The sequence below is a fragment of the Saccostrea cucullata genome, unplaced genomic scaffold (assembly GCF_032062105.1).
Source record: "Saccostrea cucullata isolate Sc308-1 unplaced genomic scaffold, CSIRO_AGI_Scuc_v1 ctg599, whole genome shotgun sequence".
Classification (NCBI taxonomy): Eukaryota; Metazoa; Mollusca; class Bivalvia; order Ostreida; family Ostreidae; genus Saccostrea; species Saccostrea cuccullata.
The window spans coordinates 430,045-452,026 of record NW_026938938.1 but is presented as its reverse complement, the minus strand read 5'-3'; the positions used below and the strand labels follow the sequence as shown (position 1 = coordinate 452,026).

At 34.5% G+C, this 21,982-nt stretch overlaps 1 protein-coding gene across 1 annotated transcript in view; it reads left to right on the top strand.

The window, feature by feature from the left end:
* Nucleotides 1-20,244, top strand: part of LOC134251890 (eukaryotic translation initiation factor 5B-like) — a 66,656-nt gene extending 46,412 nt beyond the window's left edge. The window contains exons 23-25 of the mRNA XM_062734312.1: nucleotides 1,868-2,171; nucleotides 14,682-14,843; nucleotides 19,942-20,244. Coding sequence (XP_062590296.1) covers nucleotides 1,868-2,171; nucleotides 14,682-14,843; nucleotides 19,942-20,049 — 574 coding nt within the window. The 3' untranslated portion in view covers nucleotides 20,050-20,244. The remainder of the gene's footprint in view (nucleotides 1-1,867; nucleotides 2,172-14,681; nucleotides 14,844-19,941) is intronic.
* The last annotated feature ends 1,738 nt before the right edge of the window (nucleotides 20,245-21,982 follow it).

Sequence of the window (21,982 nt, the reverse complement as noted above, 5' to 3'; positions counted from 1 at the left end):
GAGCTGGAATTTTAATGTGAAGAGATTTTTTTTTTCTTTTATTGATTAAATATCAGCACAACTAGTCTATGGGAATTTATCATATGGCTTTACATTGAAAATATTGGTGCATAATTGAAATTACAAAATTGCTCATTTTTTACCATTTAAAAGGATAAGAAAAACCTGAACAGGGCGTTTTCTAATTTAAAAACAAAAATCAATTGAATAGCAATATTTAAGGTCAGGAATGAAATGCACCTTTGTTTAAGAAAAAAACAGGGTTACTGATTGAAATATATAGAGATAAACTGATCAGTGCTATTAAAATCAAAGTCAAATTTGTACTTTTCTTAGAGAGGCATGTTGAAGGACTAAGGAATCAGGGCTTGCCTCATCATCAGATGCAGGATATTGATCGATTACCGAGGGTCAGATTTCTTGCAGACAAATGCTCTCAGTCCATTTCCATCCTGTCGATGCAGATTTGTGTGGATAAAGTGCTCTTTCATCTGCATTACAATGCTATGTGATTTCTGATACCTCGTCAGAATAACATTATTGATTCTCCCCTGTCTCGCATTACGGGTCAGAGTTCCTGGGTATTTCCGCTAGGGTTAGCCAGCTTCAACCTGTAAATGGATATGACATAACTCAGTGGGTGCATTTTTTTTCCCTGTTAGCTGTGGAAAAAAAGAAAGTTTGGTTGTAAAAGTAGTTGTTGTAAACTCTCTGAAGTAGTGTCATTTTGGAAATGATTTTGTCCATTCTCATCAGCAGGTGTCTGAGATGACAGCTTGACACCCTGCCACTGAATTCTGTTGACTCACTGTTGTTTGTATTTTCACTCAATAACTGTGAATCTTGGGTTTTCAAGCATGCCAAGTAATATACTATTTTTAAGACATGTTCTTTAATCATTTCAACCCACAGTTAAATTTTAATTAGTAAAACTTACTTTCGCACTAATTAACATCCTTTTCTTCATTTCCTGTTGTTGACTGTCCCTCCTTTATGATTTGTGATACAAATTTCTTGCCAAGAACACAAGTTTGAAATGTAGGGATTATAAAAGATCATAATTTATGATATAGGGGTGGAATGTTATTTGACCAATGCAATTTGGATAATTTCAGAGGGATCTAAAGGGAAGTTCTTGCCTAACAATATTGTATTGCAGCAATTGTAGTAGTTTTCTTCTTGTCACAAAATCTATGTAGGCATTAATTTGTGACTCTGGGTCAAGGTCATTTAAACAAGTTTAAGGTATCGGTACATGGAAAATAAAATGTAAATTTCTATTTTTAGACCTTTACTTTGCACTGCATTGGTTGCAGAATTTATTGTTGGCTTGATGACCTGATAGTGAACCAGGGTCATTTGGCAAGTCAAGGTCACAGGTATCAAAAGTACATGTGTAGTATATTCTTATCAAGATTTGTAGAGATTCTTGACAAAGTGACTGCTTTATGACCAGAGTTTGTCATCTTTTAATCCACTTGAAATGTTTGAAAGAATGTTTCCCCTATCCTGATCAGATGTTTTTCTTGAAAAACGAAGTCCTCATTCATTCTCTTGAATTCACAAATCATGACGAACATTTAAACAAAACTCACTTATGTCACTATATTAGTACTGTAAATGCCGGAATTTACACTTGGAAGCTAATTTTCACTAAAAACACAATAAGATTTTTTTTTTTTTTGCATTAATCTCCCCCTTTTCACCGAAACAATGTCTATATTTATATAAACATTTTTTCATGTAGTTATAACAGTATTATATCCTAAGCTTGTACAACAACAAAAAATGTCTATGGCTTTGCTTGTAATTTGTGTAAATTTTACACTTACAGTAAACAAAGTTTGGAATATTTGTCTCTTTACAGGTATGCTGTGATTCTTGCATTTGATGTACGGGTAGAGAGAGAAGCTCAAGAAATGGCTGACAGCTTAGGAGTGAAAATCTTTACAGCGGACATTATATACCATTTATTTGATAAATTCATGGCTTTTAGAGATGATGTAAAGAAAAAGAGACAAGATGAATTCAGACATATAGCAGTGTTTCCCTGCAAACTTCGAGTGCTGCCTCAATATGTGTTTAATTCTAGGGACCCCATTGTGGTAGGGGTGTCGGTCGAAGCGGGCTTTGTCAAAATCGGAACGCCATTATGTGTACCGAGTAAAGAGGTAAGGCTCAGTCTCCGAATCTTTAGGACCTGATTATGGAACATGAAAGAAAAAAAATATGCCCCTTCAAAGAGATTTTTATTTTGTTGTAGTTTTCTGTATTAAGTCATGCTTTTGAATTCTTGATTGAACAGATATTTTGTTGCCCTTGACCTAATTGTGTTTCATGATATGCACTGTGGGCTCAAATCATGCTCAAAGGTCAAGGTAGTAGGCTGAATACTGTGGAACTATGATCAATGTGAATCTGAATCTGACAGCATGCAGAAGTGTCTTGATGTTTTTCACTCAGATCTCAGTCACCTAGCTATAGGATGTTGAAACCATTTCACAAATTGTGTTTTGGGGTTTAACTCGGTATGTTTTGACATTGAATTTGTCAGGATCTTCATACAAGGTCATTGTTAAGGTCACAGACAAGGGAGCTCATTGACAAGGGCAGACAAATTTGATTTTTTTTCCAGACATGATTGCATGGACACTGGTCAGATGAACAAATCAAAGAATTACATTTAATTTTTAAATAATTTTAATGTTCTGATGTATTTCTTGCATAAGACCTTTAATACATTCAGTTATTACATTTTGATGATATAGGAAATTCAGATGTCCACATAAACCACATGTATAAACACACCCTATTACCGGCAACTGTGACAACCGATGCAACTGTGACAACAGACGGCAAAGTAATCAATCGCTATGACAGAGACCTCATTGATATAATAATTTTGACTATTTATAACATTCATTTACTTTCTTTTTGTGGTTTACCGTTTTGATCTTACCTTACACTATTTATCTGTTAAATATAAAACTATGATTTCTTATTGAAACAAAATAAGAACAGGATAAAGTTAAATTTCAATCGTTATTCAAGAAAAAATTGGTCAAATTGAGCTTATAAAATAAAAACTGCTACTCTGCGGTCACATTTCTTGTTGCATATAATTGATTTAGACTCTCTACACAATAACTTTATAATGTGGGTGGTCTTTGTTGTTTAATAAGTGTGCTGCAACCGTTTGATTTTGATGGGTTATGAGATTTTGGCTGTCGTGAACAACAGATAATCTTTTAACATGGCAAACACTGACGACAGATAATGGCAATCGGTAACACCTTTATTTTAATCTGGATTTCAACTTTTCAAATGATTTTTTCATATCAAGTTCATTGACAAAAATATCGATCACTAGGTGTTAGATACAGGTGTTCTCTAACTTATATAATTTATTATTTCAGAAGATGATTGTCTAAGAAAGAAATATAATCTCTCTGCAAACTTTTGCTGCAAGTCTTCAGCATACATTGCTGCAAACTTGCAACAAACATTGCTGCAAATTTGCTGCATTGAAGCCAAAGAAACCATGACGGACTTTAAATACTGTAGACGTACTTTTTTTCCACGGGGTCATTATTCCGCGGATTCTCAATTTCTGTCTAATCCACGGAAAGATGGATTGATTTACTATATATTGTTAAACGTCCCTCTCGAGGTTTTTTCACTTATATGGAGACGTCACCGTATGCCGGTGAAGGACTTCAAATTTTGACCTTTACTCGGCACTAAGGGCCATTGAGAAGTGAGGGATCTTTATCGTGCCAACGCCTCCCGCTGACACGGGGCCTCGGTTTTTAAGGTCTCATCCTAAGGACCCACATCTTTCACTTCAAAGTGTCGAGCGCATGGCGAAGGAACAGTTGCTATCGACTAGGTCAGAGATACGAACTCACGACCTCCCAATCACGGAGCGAGCGCTATACCGACTGAGCTACCGTGAACGTTTCCACGGAAAGGAAATTACGCGGATATTCTAGATTGTCTCTATATGCCTTACATTTACATGTATAATAAGTACGCTTGGACAAATTTCCGCGGAAAATGTGTGACCGCGTACATAGCGTAAATTAACACCACGCGGAAAAAAGTACTTCAACAGTACCTTTTTGTTTGCAACAAGTTTGTCGCAAGTATCGACAAACTTACAGCAAACAGTTATCCATGCAAAAGAGGTTTACCGCTGGCTATAACCTGCTGCCAATATTAGATTTTCAAAAGAAAGATACGAAAATACTACATGTCGTAACGTTCAGTGTTCAAGCTCAAAACTCCATTAAACAATACAAAATGCAGCAGTAAAACAGGAAATTCTAAAACTTCAGAAGTGAGCACGACCCACCCATGCATGAAGGAGTGATCATCACCTGCAAACCAATAACCGCCGTTTGCTTCATGTCATCATCGAAAAAAAAAATCCCTCGAAAATTCAGTGTGTGCAAATAATGGCCTAACAAATATATAGGGGGAAAAGTCAATCGACATTTGAATCAATGATAAAATTTATTTGCTGACAGGGACGTTCTATAGAAATAAAGAAATGGTAACTTTAAAACAGTGTTGATATTCTTGTTTCGTCTATTGTTTGTTAAGGTAGAATGGGATATCTCCATGTTATGACGTACTTCCGTTTGAAATATTGTTTTGATTTGCATGAGCGCTTATTATCGGGTCAAAAATTGTAGATACACCGTTTAAAAGAACAAACTGTAGCTAATTTAATGCAAGTTCACATAAGTCGGCATTTTAGCTAAAATAGACAAAAAAGTATATAACTTTACTTTTAATTGTACTATGGACATTGAAAAATCAAACTCTGTAAATCATATAGTTTGAACATTGCAGCTTTTGAACACTATTAATGAAAATGAGTCTTTCAATTGTTTAACTGTCCACTACCCCAGGTGTTCAATGAGGCATGGATAAGTATGAGGATTTCACATTGTGCTTAATAATTACCAATCAATTATCACGTTAACCAGGACTGGTCGTCTTTGTTATTGAATTCAAGAAGTAACTGTTTGGTCACAAATCAGCTAGCTGTTGGATATAGTCCGGATACTTTTAAATGAATGTAATGGCTCGATTTGAATGAGACACGTTTTGAAAGCGATTGTCCAGGCATTGTCTTCAAAACATTTCTAAGTTAAAGACTATCAACGAAAGAAAGTGCGAATTTTTATACATGTATCTGTGATAAAATGCTGATCCATTTCTTAAATAGCACCCAGATTTTTTCAACCCCTGGAAAATAAAGAAAGATAACTCTTCCGATCGGATCTTTTAATCCAAATATATTTAAATGCATCTGATATTTTCCATCTATATATATTTTTTCAATTTCTTTACTTCAATTTGCCGACATATTAATATACATTATAATTGTAGATTTTCATGCAATTTTATCCGTCTGTTTTCAAGAAATGAGGTTTTCCCAGTTTTTTACACTTATTTTTTTTTAAATTAAAAAAAAATACGAAGACATATTTCTTGTCATTTTTATTTTTAATATACACTTGATATAAGAAAACTTCTTCCTATAATATTAAAGCTTTTGATATAAGAATTATGTAATAAAAAATCAGTTTTATATTTCTCATCAAAATAATAAAAAAAATTATCAAAATTACGATTTAACATACTGATGCGTGATGGCATTTCAAATCCTCCTAATTTGGGTACATGCATATATAGGAGAAATTTCGTTTGGTATCCCATACCACCTTAATTATTTACCTCATTTTATAAATTTTAGAAAATCCTACGTAGAGCATGTTCTTGCGTATTGAATCAACTGAGAGTTATACACCCTGTATGTATGTGATGAAAGTATACTGCTGCATAAGTAAGGGAAGTTGACGATTGAAAAGTTATAGTCATTACTTTTATAATAGAAATAATTAAAACAAAACAATATGTTAGCAGCCAGACGTTGTGTGCGCCATTGCATATTGTACATGTACCTAATTAAGCGCTTTTGTAATCATTTAAAATGATGAATACTGTATATTCCTACCAAAATACCGAGATACTAGTATCTACAACTTCAATTCAAATATTTCAAAATAGCGAATTCTTTGTTTACCTAGGTACATTCTACATTTCATTGGCTGGTTTGACTTGTTTACTTTCATGCGAGCTTCCTGCAAACCTTCGGTTTGTCAAATTTAATGTTTCAAACGAACTTGTTGCTGCTGTATATAGAGGCATGTATGTTTCCTGCAAACATTTTGAGTTCCTGCAAGATAATTTAGCAATAGTTATATGATGGCCGTAGCGTTGCAGATCTATAGCGTTATGGTTTTATATATTTGTCTTTGACCATAACGCTACAGATCCCGTAATGCAAAAAAGATGCAATTTACGGTGCAATATATTTTGCGCACCCTTGGGGAGAATATCTCCACTTTCTAGCATTGGTCAATCATTTATCTTTCACTCCCTTATTCTAGGCACATTATTTAACTAATTTGTATGTTTTATCCATCTCCCAAACCCTTTATATTCTCTTTAAGTGATAAACTCGCTTGATTAAAATTATTTGTTAGGTTGTTGAAAATTCACTTCAAGCAAGTTTATTGCCTGTAGGGAAACTATAAATGGTTGGGAGGTGAATAAAATATACATTTTGGCTACGAATATTCAAGTATTGGGTAGTGAAAGGTAGTTGATTGACCAATGCTTGAAAGTGGAGAAATTTTCCCCAAAAGTGCGCAAAAAATATTGCGCCATAACGGGATGTAGCGTTATGGTCAAAGACAAATATATAAAACCATAACGATCGCAACATCGCAGCTTAATGCAAGAACACTCTTACTGTGTACAATTTTATGCTGAAGTCTGCATCAAACGTAACAGCTTCGTAAGGAATGCCCCTTTTAGCAATTTTATTAAAAAACCAAGTTTATAACTACATAAAACTTTTACATAATGATTAATATTTTTATTATTTTTGAATACTTTACTTGTAGGTACTATAGTGTGGTCCTTGATATTTCACAGTTCCAAATATCCATTCTTCGTTCCCTATCGTTGGAAAGCAAAATTACGAACATTCACCAATGGACCGTCTTATTTAAACATGTTGCTTATCGAATAATAGTTTGATTCAGTTGCTGTCGTATACAACCACAGGTACTTGTAGACAGGAACACCCCACCCCTCCGATATAAAACCCCGGGGCTTAATGGACATTTTTTCCACAAATTATATTTATTACACTTATTCATCATGTGTATAATAGGAAAAAAAATAGATCTTTACGATGAGTTTTTTTCTAAATCTCGTGGGGGAGGGATACATGTCCATAAATACCTGTGATAGCAAGTACCATACATATGACCAATATTAACAGCCAATATGTCTTGAGGAAATTTGATGCTTACCAATACAGCTAATTTATACTTTATTCAACTTTGTATCCACTGTTTCTGATTGACGTATTTCGTTTTAAATCTGCTGTCATTGTTTGCCTCGTCTGTTGTACACGATAGCCAAAATCATTTCACCAAACAAAATTAAACGCTTGTGGCGCTTTTATTAAGCAACAAAAATTATCCATATTTTGAAGTTATGCCTCAAAACGTCTAAATTTATTATATCCAACAAGAAATGTGACCAAAGAATAGCAGTTTTTATCATATTAGCTCAATTTGACCAATTTTTCCTGCACAGCGATTGAAATTTAGCTTTATTTTGTTCTTATTTTGTTTCAATAAGGAATCAAAGTTTTATATTTCACAGAAAAATAGTTTAAGGTTAGATCAAAACGGGAAACCACAAAAAGAAAGTAAATGAATGTTATAAATAGTCAAAATTATTATATCAATGAGGTCTCTGTCATAGCGATTGATTACTTTGCCGTCTGTTGTCACAGTTGCATCGGTTGTCACAGTTGCCGGTAATAGGGTGTGATAAATATCTCATAAGATTAAGAGGCTTCTATAATCAATCCCAACTAAGTAAGTCGGCCATCCTTTACCAGGCATACAAAAGATCTTAAAACATCAGTTATCTTTCTTACCGGTGAACATCAGTTCAAGTTACTGCAGTCTCATCTAAAACAATCAATTCTTACACTGGATGCAGTTTCTGTCAACTACCAAATGCCTCCTATATTGAATACCTCTTGCAAACAAAGTTATAGGGGTATATAGAAATCACCTTGTCCATCTGTCTCTCTGTCCATGTATCATGTCCAGATCATAACTGTGATGGAGAGAGCTCATACTTGAATTCAAATGCTTTTAGAGTGTCGTGAACTTGACTGAAGGTCATTAATGTAAGTTCAAGGTCACTGGCATAAAAAAGTTTGACTTTTGTCTGTTCCTTGACTTTCCAATGGTTAAACATTGGAGGTTTTTCTCCACTCAAAGATTCCATGTATTTGTGATCTAAGGATGTGTCAAGACTGACCTAAGGACATATGTGTGATTTCAAGGTCATTGGCCGAAAAAATACAATTTCTGTGATGGCCACACAATGTAATGGAGCATACTTGAAACAAATTTTGCTTTGACCCCAGGAAGGCTCTATATCGTGACCTTGACCCAAGGTATAAAAGGTTTTCGAAAAAGTGTAAATGCTTATCTGCTTCCCAACTGTCTAATGAAAAAAATTAGGCATTTATACTTTGCAAAAAGCTTACCGTCCTAAGGATGTATCTTGACCTTGACTCAGGCCATTTAGGCAAGTTCAGAATCATTACCATTTATGATACCTATCCTGACTGTGTCTCGTAGCTCATGATTGACATACAGATAGATTATGACCCTAGGGAGAGACATGATCTTAACAAGGTCATTTAGCCAAATTCAAGGTCACTTTCAAAATGGCGAATAACTTTTGTCTGTTTCTGAACTTTTTAATGATAAAAGTTTTTTAAAGAAAAAAATTGGACATTTTCTTAATTTCAGTAACAGTTCTACTCATTAGTACAGTTATTACATACATAATATTGTATACAAATATTCATTGCTATGTGTATTACTTTCTTATGCACTTTTATGCACCATAAACACCAAGAAATAAACTCTATCATTCTAAGTGGGATAGGCAAAAACTTTTACTGTTGAATTTAACATAAAATTGTGTTTAGCATTGCACTGTAAGCCCATATACTAGGACACAAAATCTGGTGCAAACATATGTTTGACCTATTCTAAATTGTGACCAATGAAAAACTAGACATTTGCTGATAATCAAGAAGGGGATGGGAGGATGAAAAATTTAGTTCAGAGGAATCAGCGAACAATCTCTTTCATGTTATAGAATGGTAGAAATCAAAACAGCATTGACTTTACAGTAAATATGTATAAACTGCAGGATGAGGAATGAATTGGGAGAATATCTACAGGAAGTGGTTATTAATTAATCAGTGTGAATAATTGCAAGCAGGCAGATAGGAGAGGTAGAATGGTAGACAGTAGGTAGGGGCCTCATAATGGCTCTCTGGAGTGGGTACATTTTACAGACTCCTCAGTCATGGTCAAGTCGACCACAAACCACAAAATGATGATTTCTTGACATATGATCAATAGCCATATCATGTTTTGTAAACATGTTTACCATGGATAGGCTAATGAGAGAGCACTCAGTACACTTGGGTATGCTTAAATCTTTCTGCCAACTTCATTCAGAAAACTCTGTAGGCTTTATAAACTTTGCTTTTATCTTTTAGATTATGGAGAAATTTCTATATTTGCCTTTATTTTATACTTGATAGGGGAAAACATGCTTTAAAGTTAGTGCAGTTTTTAATCAATCATGCAGTAGGATGCATTCAGTGTCGTAGTTTTATAGAGTTTTCCTGCTGAGTCTTAAAGGTCAGAAAATCTAGAAATTGATTCTTGTCATCCATTTTTAATGAAAAACCATTTCTGGTTGAAATTGGAAATGATCAAAGGTTTATATATTAAACTTTTCCTGTCGAGTCTGAACTATCAACATTATTCTTATTGCTGTTAACATTTAAACTTGGCCGACAACTCGGCTACTGTGGGTCTTGGGAACTATGTACTCTTACGACCAGGCACGGAACATACATCTTCCTGACACAATAACTAATGTAACAAGGGTAACAAATACTTCAGCCCAACATAAAACATTTATCACAGGCATGTAGAGAAAATGGCTGTTTTCTCTTATCACGTTACATCAGATGAAAAGGTATTCAGGCTTTACTTATCAGGCTTATGTCTGGTATACAAGGAACAGTATTTTTCCTTGCCTATGTTGAAGAAGTTAGAGAAAATAAGAAAAAAAGCATTAATAAGATAATTTAGATGTATCTGGAGCAGTGGTTCAGATCCACTGGTGCACTCAGGGTGTAGAAATGACCTGGAACAATTCCTATACATAGATATAATCTTCATTAACTGTTGAAATCCTGCATGCTTTTCCTGAAACAGGAGGTAAAATGAATTTGTAAAGAATTGAAATATTTTCTGTGCTTAGTTTTATACTGTATATGCAGAAAATATCAGTTGGAAGTGTTCAATCAACAGTCAAGCTGAATGAAATAATTTAAAGCTTCCAGCAGAGGCAGTGATTTTTTTGTACTATTGTTGCAGATTCTTTGTTCAATATTTTCAGTCCTAAGTGAGTAGGAATATTTTGTATTAATACCACACCTACTGGTTATAATTATCTGCAATGATTTCGTAACCCACTCATCTTCAGTTAAGTGAATAGTAGAGTAAAGAATACTTGCTACCTCCTACGACGAAATAAATCTCGAAACATACTATTGGCAGCAAAAAGGGATTGGCTCAAAGAATCCGATGTATTCTGATGTTTTTAGCCCATATATTTTATTTGCGCTTTATTCTTTTCCGATGTTTTTTCCTATGTATATGAAAATGTAAGCTGGCAGGATGAATGGAATCGGTTTGTGAGGCAACAGGAAGTTGGCTTTATTGCTGGAAACTCCTGCCAAATTTTTCCCCTATAGACTTCCTCTGTTTTTCCAGGTTTATCTAGATTTCATTAGAATTCATCTGTAAATGAAATGATATTGCATTCATCAGTGGCTTGAGTCCAAGTTGTTGTTGTCAAGTGAAAACTGGGTTTACAAACTAACTAATGTATTGATATTTTTGGTTCATACAATGTCTATCATCTGTTCATAAATTCCATTTGAAAAATTAAATAGATGTACATTTGTATTTATGTGATAAATAAGCATAACAGTATTGATGTATGAATCTTTTTATCTGAGGAATTTGCTGCGTCATGCATAGCACATAGACATAAGCCTCCACGTCGTTGCAATAATTCAGGGAAAGATAAGAATGCTTCATACAAATTTGAAAAATGGAAGACAGAGCGTTGAGAATTTTGAGCTTGATTTTGATGGGGGCACTATTGATGTTGAAGTTTTAGACAAAACAGCTGCTATCTCTCAAGCAAACATGGTACTGACGTCAAAAAATGCTTCCGGAAACACATGCTGCTAATCGCTACCACTTCCCATCCTTAGCCAAATTTCAATTCACCTGGCAAAATTTCAGAACTTCTAAAGTAACTCTTCAGTAAAGAATTCACCCTCCTTGATAATATAAGCCTGTATCAGGCATGCAGAATTTCCGTATCATGAACATGGCTGTAAATATATCAAAAAGAGGAAATTTGTCATCGATATTTGTGAATGAATAAAGCCGCTGCAGAAAATTTATTTTTCTAGCCTCCCCCATCTTGGTGAAGGTCATCTGGTGCAGTGCCAGTGATGTATGAAGTTTGACATAGCATAATGAAAAGCCAAGGATGCCACGATCTGATGATAATTCATTGTTGAAGCCTTCCTGTACTCGAAACAAAAAAATCCTATTTTGTCCGCAATGCAGAAGTTCATCTTTGTTGCAACAACAGGAAGCGTTGGCATCAGACTGTTTTAACGCAACATAACGGGGGATGAACATTATATCATAAATATTTCATTGAAAAAGAAGTACATCAAGCCACTGATCTAGAAGTATTTTTACCCCATAAATAACAAGGCTATAAATAAGTAACACCTTCAGTTTTTGCATTCCTTGACAAGTTTTTGACACACACTTTTATAAAGGCGTTTTTGCTGTACTTTTAACAGTGGTGTTCTTTGTGGGTTTTCTGGGAAATTAGTGGGTCTGCTTGACAGAAGCATGATATCTTGTGTCTGTACATGTCAAACTTTGAGGAACATGTCTTTGACACACATACAGCAAATCACTTCAGTTCCTTGTATTCATGAAAATTTTTTACTGGGATTGTCTCACGCATGTTATCCTGTCTTTCCTGATTTCAAAAGTTATGCTAAAATGGATAGTGGTTAGTTTTTTTTGAGATACAGGCATTATAAATGTTATTGGACCTTTTAATGAGACCAAACTGGTTATAGAACCCTGAATTCATGTGGTCTGAATTTACACAGTCCCTATACCTGGTCTTTTTGTGGACCTATGCAGTTAGTATTTAAAACGGCACAAAATATTTATATTAAATCTGTTCTGGATAAAATTTTCATCAAATATATCCATACAATCAAATGGGGACTGAGGAAATAAGTTTTATAGAAATATAGATTGAAATAATGTTTTCTAATTCAGATAAACTTTTCTGAAGGTGCAGTTATCTATTTTACTTGAAATTTATCTCCATTTTGCCAGTGGGTAAAGCGGTGCGACATGTACGAGAGTTAAATTTGCATTTTGATAATCTGATTCTGATTGGTGTTTTATCAATCTGTAGAAAAGAGAGAGAGAGAGAGACGCGGAGAATTGAATCAAGGTCAGTGGACTTCCTGTGTTGTTTTGTGCAGGAGGATGTCCAACAAACTGGTGTGATCATCCAAGTTTAATGAGACTGTGCAAACTGTCAACCCTAAGGAAACACATTGTGTCATCAAGGTTGTTCCATTTCACAGGAGATGGCCACAGCTAACTCAGCTCTCTCTCTAAGGGAGGGGAAGTCTGCTTGACTGAATGCACTCCTTTTCTTCTTTTTAAAGCTGTCTCTCTAACTTCATCCCCATTTCATTTCTACTTTTTCATATATGTGCATGTATAAGCTTCTGTTTTTGTACAGAGCTGCTGTGTTTATCCCAGACTCTAAAGCCTCATTTCCCAGTTTTCAAAGAATTGCATTTTAAATGTATTTACTTAGAATAAAAAGTTCATCTTTTCTTCTGACGGGAAAGGTAGACCACCCATACGTAACTTTTTGGTGTGTTGCTTTAATAAATTATTTATAAACAAGAGAGAAACTAATTAACATTGGAGGGATGGAAAGCAAACTTTGTTGATGCAAATGAAGTGCAAATGTTTGCAAAGCTTTTCCTGGTTGCCTCCAGAATCTTCACATGGGATACCTGTAAATTACTCATTGTCGGTCTCTGTCTGAGGCAAAGTAATGTCAAGGTTATATTCAGCTTGATGTAAAGTACTATTATTCTTCGGTCATTGGTGTAATTGTATTTTATGTAAAAAAAAAAAATTGAAAAGTACTAATGATACAAATGGCCTCGAAGTGATTGTAATATGGAACAGTGTGGATAAAATATTATATAAATTGAGGCCTTTCAGAGCATTGACTCCAGAAAAAAAAATCTCAATCAATGAAAATATATTATCCTTTGAAAAGAGGTTTGATGAGTACATGTATTTACTTCCAAAACTTTTTTTTATATCCTGGATGTCCAAGTTAAAGTGGTTCTGTTGTCTGTTTGGCAAGGCTTGAGTTCTAACATCACCGGAAACAGATGCAGGAGGCATAGCTCACGGAAACGCTGATTGAGAGAATAACGGTGTTAAATGATCAGAAGATTCTCTCCGTTCTATAAATAATCGTGGCTTGGAGAAGCACCGAGGTTATAAGCTCTGGGGTAGGGTGTGTTCTGTCTGACTCTTATCTGCTGGAGGTTTTTTAATCAGATCAGAAATCAAAGACAGGCCCAGACTTCATTCAGATAAAATTACCTTGCCTACAGTTGCTGTAAGGATGTTAAAAGTCATCTGATAGCGGTCTGACTACAGTTTTCAGTTTTTTTTAATGGGATATTGAACTGTCACTAGGTCCTGTGATGATTGGTCATAGTAAGCAAATAGATGATTCAGAAGAATTTTTTTATTTACAAAGTTTGTCAAAAGTGTCAAAATTTGCTTAGTATGCAAAAAGGATTGGATACATAAATTACTGTGTATATGTCAAGTGTATCTGTTTTTAAATATTACTCAAGAAAAAATTAAAATCATAATAAAAGTTCTCTGAACTGTTACAGTAAATTTTTAGTCGGCAAACATTCTATTTAATACCTCATTTTGTGTCTCTATGAGAGCATTGCAACCCTACTTGAATATTTATAGTTTATACATGAATTAGTTACAAAAAGAGAAAATGAACTTTTAAAAAAGGACATCATTTCACTGTTAAATAAACAGGGTTAATCAACACTGTATACCCTGCCAAAAAAGTAACAAATGTCCTAAAATAAATCAGTTCTACATATGAAAAAAAAGATAATTATTCTTTCTTTCATCTTATCTAGTACATGTAATTACTTCAGACTGAAGAAGCATTAAGATACATTTATTTGATGCTGCAATACTGATATACCATATTGAATGGAGTAATAATGTCAATTGATATTTTCTAGCTTTAATGCTTATGTTTATAATTTACTGTTCTCTTTTCAGTTCATAGAAATTGGTAGAGTAGTTTCTATAGAAAACAATCACAAGCCAGTGGATAAAGCCACCAGAGGGATGGAGGTCTGCATCAAGATCGATGCCATTCCTGGAGAGGCCCCCAAAATGTTTGGACGGCACTTTGATGAAACAGACTTGTTATATAGCAAGGTAAAGATAGCATTCACTTGTCTATTAACTGCACTGCTAGTTCTTTGCAGTTGCTTGTTCAGGTGAGCAAGACAGGCCTTGCCTGGGGGCCAAAATGTGACTAGTTCACTACTTGATCTCAGTCTCAATTTTATGAAGTGGATGTATAGTGGAAAAGTGAGACTGAGATTGAAAGTGAGTTCATCTAAGTTGTATAGGCCTAGAGTCTTCATTATCAGTAGTACACAAGTACATGAGTAGGTTACTGATGCATATTTAGATTAATGAGTTTCTGTCTACAGTGCACTTTTAGTACACTCTTACACAATTTTTCACAGAAAATTTTGAATGTTTTCTGAGCATAAATTAATCCCACACGAAAAAAGTATGTCTACAGCAATTAAGCATAATATTAAAAAAATCAAATTTTATGTACTTTGAATATGATATAAACACCAGGAGAGACCCATCAGTTTGCAGGTGCTGTGCATCATATAAAATAATGTAAAAAAAAAACTGTCATTGTCAAGATTGATGCTTGTGTAATACTTGAGCATCAGTGAAGGCTGCACTATCGTTCATTGAACCTTCTATTGCAGATTACCAGACAAACAATTCTGTTGATCCTTAGTTGTCCTAATTCTCTTGTTTTTGATGAACTTCTTTTCCCTTTACAGTTTATTTTTTCTTTGATTTTAAATAACCATTTGTGAATTCTAAACAGAGTGGTATAATCAGGTGACCATGAAGGCCCTGGGGTCTCTAGTTCAAACTAAAGCACAGAATGCAGAAAAAAAAAGATCCTAGATATATATTTCATTCACAGCAACAGACCATCTGAAATAAACCAGGAATTTTCATACAAGCTTGCTGTTGTTTTATTACTGGGAATCTTTGGAGGACCTGAGGTCTGATGATGCTGTGACCTACACAGAAGGGAGGCATCAGACTCTTAGGACATTGCTACATCAGGGTTTTGTCAGTTTTCCCTTTGTCACCTGTGTGTCATCAAATGGGTTTATGTTTGTTTATGAATTCAGAGTCTTCCAGGGTTTGTTATACCTACTCTATGGCTATTTTGTTTGTCATTCAGGTTTATTTGCAAAGAGCCAAACTGACCCATTCAGCAGTGGGCTGGAGTCCTGTAAGTTTACCAGTCTAAATCCTCCGGTGTTTGTTTACATTACTTATGTCTCCTTCAGTGTTTTAACCTGACATTCTCCTTCATCCTCCGGGACATAAACATCCCGTGAATAATGTGTCAATACAACCTTCTCCTCATGTACCGAATATCACCTGGCATTGGGATTAGAAAGATACGTCTTTAATTCCCCAAAGGAAGAGAAGAATTAAAGCCTAACATATTGTTATTGAAGGATATTTGCCTAGCTTTCCTAATATATATAATGTGTAGGTACTCGAGGACAGAGATTAATTGCAGCCCTATTTTGCAAGTTTAATCCCAGTTCATTAATATCTTCCACTTAATAATAAAACGATTACAATGTTTTGGGCAAAGCATTATGAAAATGTAGTAAATTAACACTAAAAGGCGTATAGTGGGAGCAGCATTATGAAATTGTACTTAGAACACTGCAATTTAACTGGATAGTTTGAATTTTGACATTTTGTTTTTTTTGTTGTCAGTGCAGTCATTTTGAGGTTGACACTGGCAACACTTGTTGGACATTAACATTATTACTATCATATATCACTTCTCCAGTACAGTTAAATCATTCAATGTCACGGCCGTACTGAGTGCAGAAAAAGCCAGGGAAATTAACCTGATATCTTCAGTATAGAATACTACATGTTGTTTATAAACTTCATGATCTCGGGAGATTTCTGATTATACCAAGTCCCTTACCCCAGTCTTGCTTCCATACAGACATAATTATTAGTTTAAAATTTTGATGATATATTTGAATCTTCTGAAAACTGAAGGTCAGATCTCTTTCTATTCAGTCCTTGCCACAGTAAAGCAAACACTAGCAGGTACTAGTTAACAGATCTTAAGATTTATTGAATTAGGTGTATAGTTGAAAAATGTCCACCTTTGACCCGGAAATGTTTTTCAGTCTTTTCACAATGTCAATGTGTTTCTTCAATGAATGAAAATCCTGGGGATTGTGTTCTTATGTGATTGATGTTTGACTTGTCACCTGAGAGGCGGGAAGTTCATCATTAACCAAATCCTCCTTGCACAATATTCTGAACTGCTTCTTTTCTGACGAGGTCAAAAGATCAGAGGTTAAGGCCAAAAAAAGGGGATACCACTATCCCTCATTTGCAGACTGCCTGTCATTTATCATTTGATTTCTATGCTCTTTAAGTAATCAAAACTAGGCGAGGTTAAAATGAAGTTTCTTCAATGATCTGGAAACATCATATCTCGGCTTGTGTTTTGCCTCCAATTTGACTTGACTGGTTATTGCACACAGAATCCAATTTTTGCCTGCTTGGTCCTGCCTCTGAGATGTGATTTATCATGTGGGCTTTAGCTACATTTTATTGATTATACCAGTCTATATAATTTTATATCTGCTGTATCCCATCATCTGTGTGTCATTTTAGGTACACTCGCATTATGAGCTGGGTGTGTTGTATTTGGTAGATGTCTGTATTGTATAGTGCAGTCATTATGTCAGAGAGGGCCCTGTTCTTACCGGATGTGAAGTCCCATAGTTCCGCTTTTATCTAGCAAGAAAAGACAAATCAAACTCCTACACTTTTTGTGAATCTTCGTAAAATATGGAAATGAAAAAAAATGCAACACAGAAAATAGAGGTTTTTTCCTTGCTACTTGCTGCTAATGATGACTGACATTAGTTTTACTGCCCCATTCTGCAATAGATTCACATGATCTAGGAGTCATTGCTGTATTATTATACTAATATGGGGTCACTAAGTTTCAAATGCATCCTAATTTTGTCACCTCCTACTGAAAATAAACATTTTGATTTGGACATTTAAAGGTCAATTTATGTGTATAAATTGCTCTATTTTACTTCTATGTATTCATAGTGAAACATATCATTGGTGTGTGTGATAGTCTATCAATGTAAATTTTATTTTTGGTAAACCGAGTAAGCCTCAACCAGAAAAAAAATCATGTTAAAGAAAGAAGAAATTTAAGACCTGTGCCAAAATAGGGTCAAAACTGTTCCTTTTGACAGAGAAAGACGTGAGGGCTCCATCTGTAGGATGTCTCCAGCAGGACAATGTAAATTAATGGTATCCTGACACACCAAAATAATATAAACAAAACTTCTCTGGTGTCAGTTCATTAACATTCGAAGACGGAAAACTGAATGTGAACAACTGGAGGCAGATTGTCGTATCACCTGAATGAAATTGTGCACAACTTACCTGGCTAAATGTGTGTGCTACTGTTTTCTTTCACAACCATACTTCTATGTAATTTGCATAAAAGTAAAATATACGAAGACCATTTTTCACTAAAGGAAATATATGTTGTGATGCCAAGGGTTATACATGTACTAATAGAATTAGCTTACTGCAGTTTCAATAAAAAAAATTCCTTTAACTGAATATGCATGGTTTTAAATTGTTACAAATGTAGTTGCAAATAATATGTTTCTTTTTAGATGCTCTGTGTACTTTTAAGAAGACAAAATTTTGTACTAGATTAATCTAAACTTTGGTTGTATGAAATATATGGAGATAATGAACAGTATTCAAGCTTGAAAGTCCATAAAACAATACAAAATAGGAGCAAAGCAAACACGAACCTCCAAAACATTAGAGGTGGGATCAGGTGCCATGGAGGAGTGAGCATCCCCTGCCAACCAAAACAATTCTCATTGCTGGAGGTTTGACACATGTTTGATTCCCAATTGTTACCTTGCAGGACTGACAAATTGTACTTATATATCTTCAATTGTGCATAGTAGGTTGACAAATTTATGTTCCTTTTTGCTGTGGAAAAAAAAAAGGGAAATCTTTTATTCATAGTACAATGATATTTAGTTGAAGCAGAAAAGGGGGAGGGGAAGGAACTTACTGTCTTTATTAGGGGGTAAATGTTAAGAGTTGCTGACATTTTGCAACAAGAAGGATTTATGCATGTTTTTCCACATTTAGAACTTGATAAAATATCTCCTTACTTGACACAAGATTACATCATGCCATAAATTGAAGTCAAGGATAAATGTAGAGCTAACGAGTTGTACTAAGGCATGTCATAGTACCATAAATCTCCTCCTGAAGAATTCCCTTTATATTTAACAAGGACACTGCATTCAAATTTATCACAGGTTGGTGTATTTTCTGTTCGCAGTTGACCTTTCGTGTCAGTTAATCTATCAAAAAGTATGTTTATATATGAAGTTGTCATAATGTGACACTATTTTAGGGCTTGTAAACCCTTGACATTGAGATACCCAATAATTATCTGATTTCACTCTCTGTTGGGGGGTGAGCCTTTCTTAATCTAACAGGACTCTGTGATTTAAGTCTTGTTTTGATATACTGTTGACACTACAGATTATCATTTAATGGGTTTCGCACCCTGTAAACCCAGCAATATACTGAGCTCTGTCTTGTCTTATTCCTCCTCTGCTTCCAAGCTTTCTTTTATGTATGTGGCAATATTTTTTCCGACAGGACTTGAGTTGAACTCTGACCTGTGTAAAGACCCCCAGTGACAAAGCAAGAATGGAGACTGAAGGGGTCTTCTCTGCGTTTATCATTTGTCAAAAGGCTATTTAGACAACTTGTGACACAAACAAATTATTAGGATCGCTAAAGCTTTAAAATATTCTGAATATTAAAAGTGTATTTACCTTTAATTTACCCAGTCTTTACTTTAAGGGTTTGCAAAGGTATCTTTGTGTTTAAATGGTAAACTGATCTATAGATAAAAAGTTTCATTTATGTTATGAATTATATACATGGTACATCAAATTCTCATAATTACAATAATGTGAATTTTCAGACTCTGTCAAATTAAGGTCACTTGGTGTTTTGGTTCGTAACTTGAGCACGTTTTGTACTTGTGTACCTCATATGCATTTGAGTGTAATGTTATGGTTTATTTTTATGCAGATCTTGTGTATTGGTACAGTGACTTATGTTGTAATGTTTTATTTCACTGTAGATCTCAAGGCAGTCCATTGATGCTGTAAAAGATCACTTCAGAGAAGAAATGACAAAACCGGACTGGCAACTTGTGGTGGAAATGAAGAAACTGTTCCAGATTTTATGAAAATCTAGCATTTTCAATTTTGCTTGGCCACCGTATGAAAAAAGTATACAGAAGATTGGAACCTTGTGGTCTAACCACGATTTCCAAATCACACTCAACAAGGAAACAAGAAGTCCAATATCAAACAGGACTCATTTACATAATTACAGTTTTAATCACCACATTGTTTATTTTTTTCTCTCTTCTTCTTTTTTTTAAGAAAAATGAAATTATCGAGTCAATTTCTGACAATAGGCTTTTGTAAAGCAGACTTCTGTTTTTTCCTGATTGTTATTTGGAATTTACATGCATGACTCTGATGGTAATTGAAGTACATTATAAATAAATAAATAAATTATTGTTGGAAATGGATGGAAAGATTTATTTATGTGTAATAAAATAAGATCTGAAAACTACATTTTCATTTTTTTTATACTATACATGTACTGTGTACAGCTTCTAAGGGGCAAAAGACTAAAAAGTACAAATGTAAGGATTATAAGAAATATGTATCATGACAGTTTATTAGATAAAAGCAATGGGAAAAAATAAAAAATAAAAAAATTGAAGCAATTTTCAGCAGAGGGAAAGTTGAGCTACAGACGAAGTATATTGCCCCCCCCCTTCAAACATTGCTTTTTAATTGAAAAATATATATACAGGTTTTGATATCATTAACATAATTAATTGAGACTCCTACAATAGCAAGTTGTAAACTATACTTAACAACAATCTTAGCTTGAATATTTTGCAGCATCTTGGGAATACATGTTGCAAAATATATGGTGTGTCAACTTACCCAAAAGAACCCCCAAAGGCCCAAAAGGAGTCAAAACGAAGGTAGTGAGCTAGCTTTTTAATGAACATTTTTATACTTAAATAAAAAATAAGGTTTAGAAAAAAGTGTAGGGAGAGTCCCTAGCTTCCCACATAACATATGCCTAGAATAAGTCATAGAATAAATCTTTTTGCTTCATTGCATAAACTACAATGTATTATAACATAAAATTCAATATCATAATTGATGTTATTTTTCAATATATCATATCATTTTGATTCCTTTTGAATATATCATATAATTTTGATTCCTTTTGGGTCCTTTTAGATAATTCCTTGTGGGTCTTTTGGGGTAAATTGATGCACCCCTAAATATAGAGCAATTAAAACAATGTATATGTAATTTATTATGAAGCAGTATGTTTATAAGAAAGTGAAAAAGAACCCTTATAACGTATCTCTAGGGCCTTCAAGCATGAGATTATAAAGGAAAGGTCACCAAAATACAGATTTCCTCTAAAACACTAAATAAAGGTGTAAGGCCCTTCAAAAAAGCCAAGGAAGTGATCCACATGTGCCTGTAAGGATAACATCTTTTAAAAACAATCTAGGCAATCTCTTGTTTTCCCATACTGGCCTATCTTGAGCCATCTGGTCATGCCAATGCAGTCATAGGAAGTTTTATAATAGTAAAGGAGGCGACCCCTCGACCGTTCAATAGAAAATATTAGTGTCGCTGAATGGTCAGTATTAAACATTGAAAGGGCAGAATGACAGGTGGGTTTGTAGGGACGGAAGGTCAGTCCGGCTGGCGTGGGAACGGAGCGTGGCATCATCTGGCTGAAGACGCTCTGTTTTGTCAGCGGAGCGCGTGCACACCTGTCCCCGGCTGCAATTGCAGACGACTTGCTCAAGCGATCACAGACGGCCATGCAGGTACAAAAACGGGATGGAAAATGAGAACGTTGTTGGGTTTCTTTTGTACTGTTTCCTTAGATTGAATTAAAGAAGAACCATAGAATCTGCATTGTAAAATACTTTTGGTATTTTTTTAAATTTAATCAGGTTCCATACCCATATACTGAGAACAGACTTAGGTCAATATTTTTTTAAGAAGAAAAATGATATTAAAAGTTTCAGTAAATGAATGAATTTAGATACATGTATTTATACAAAA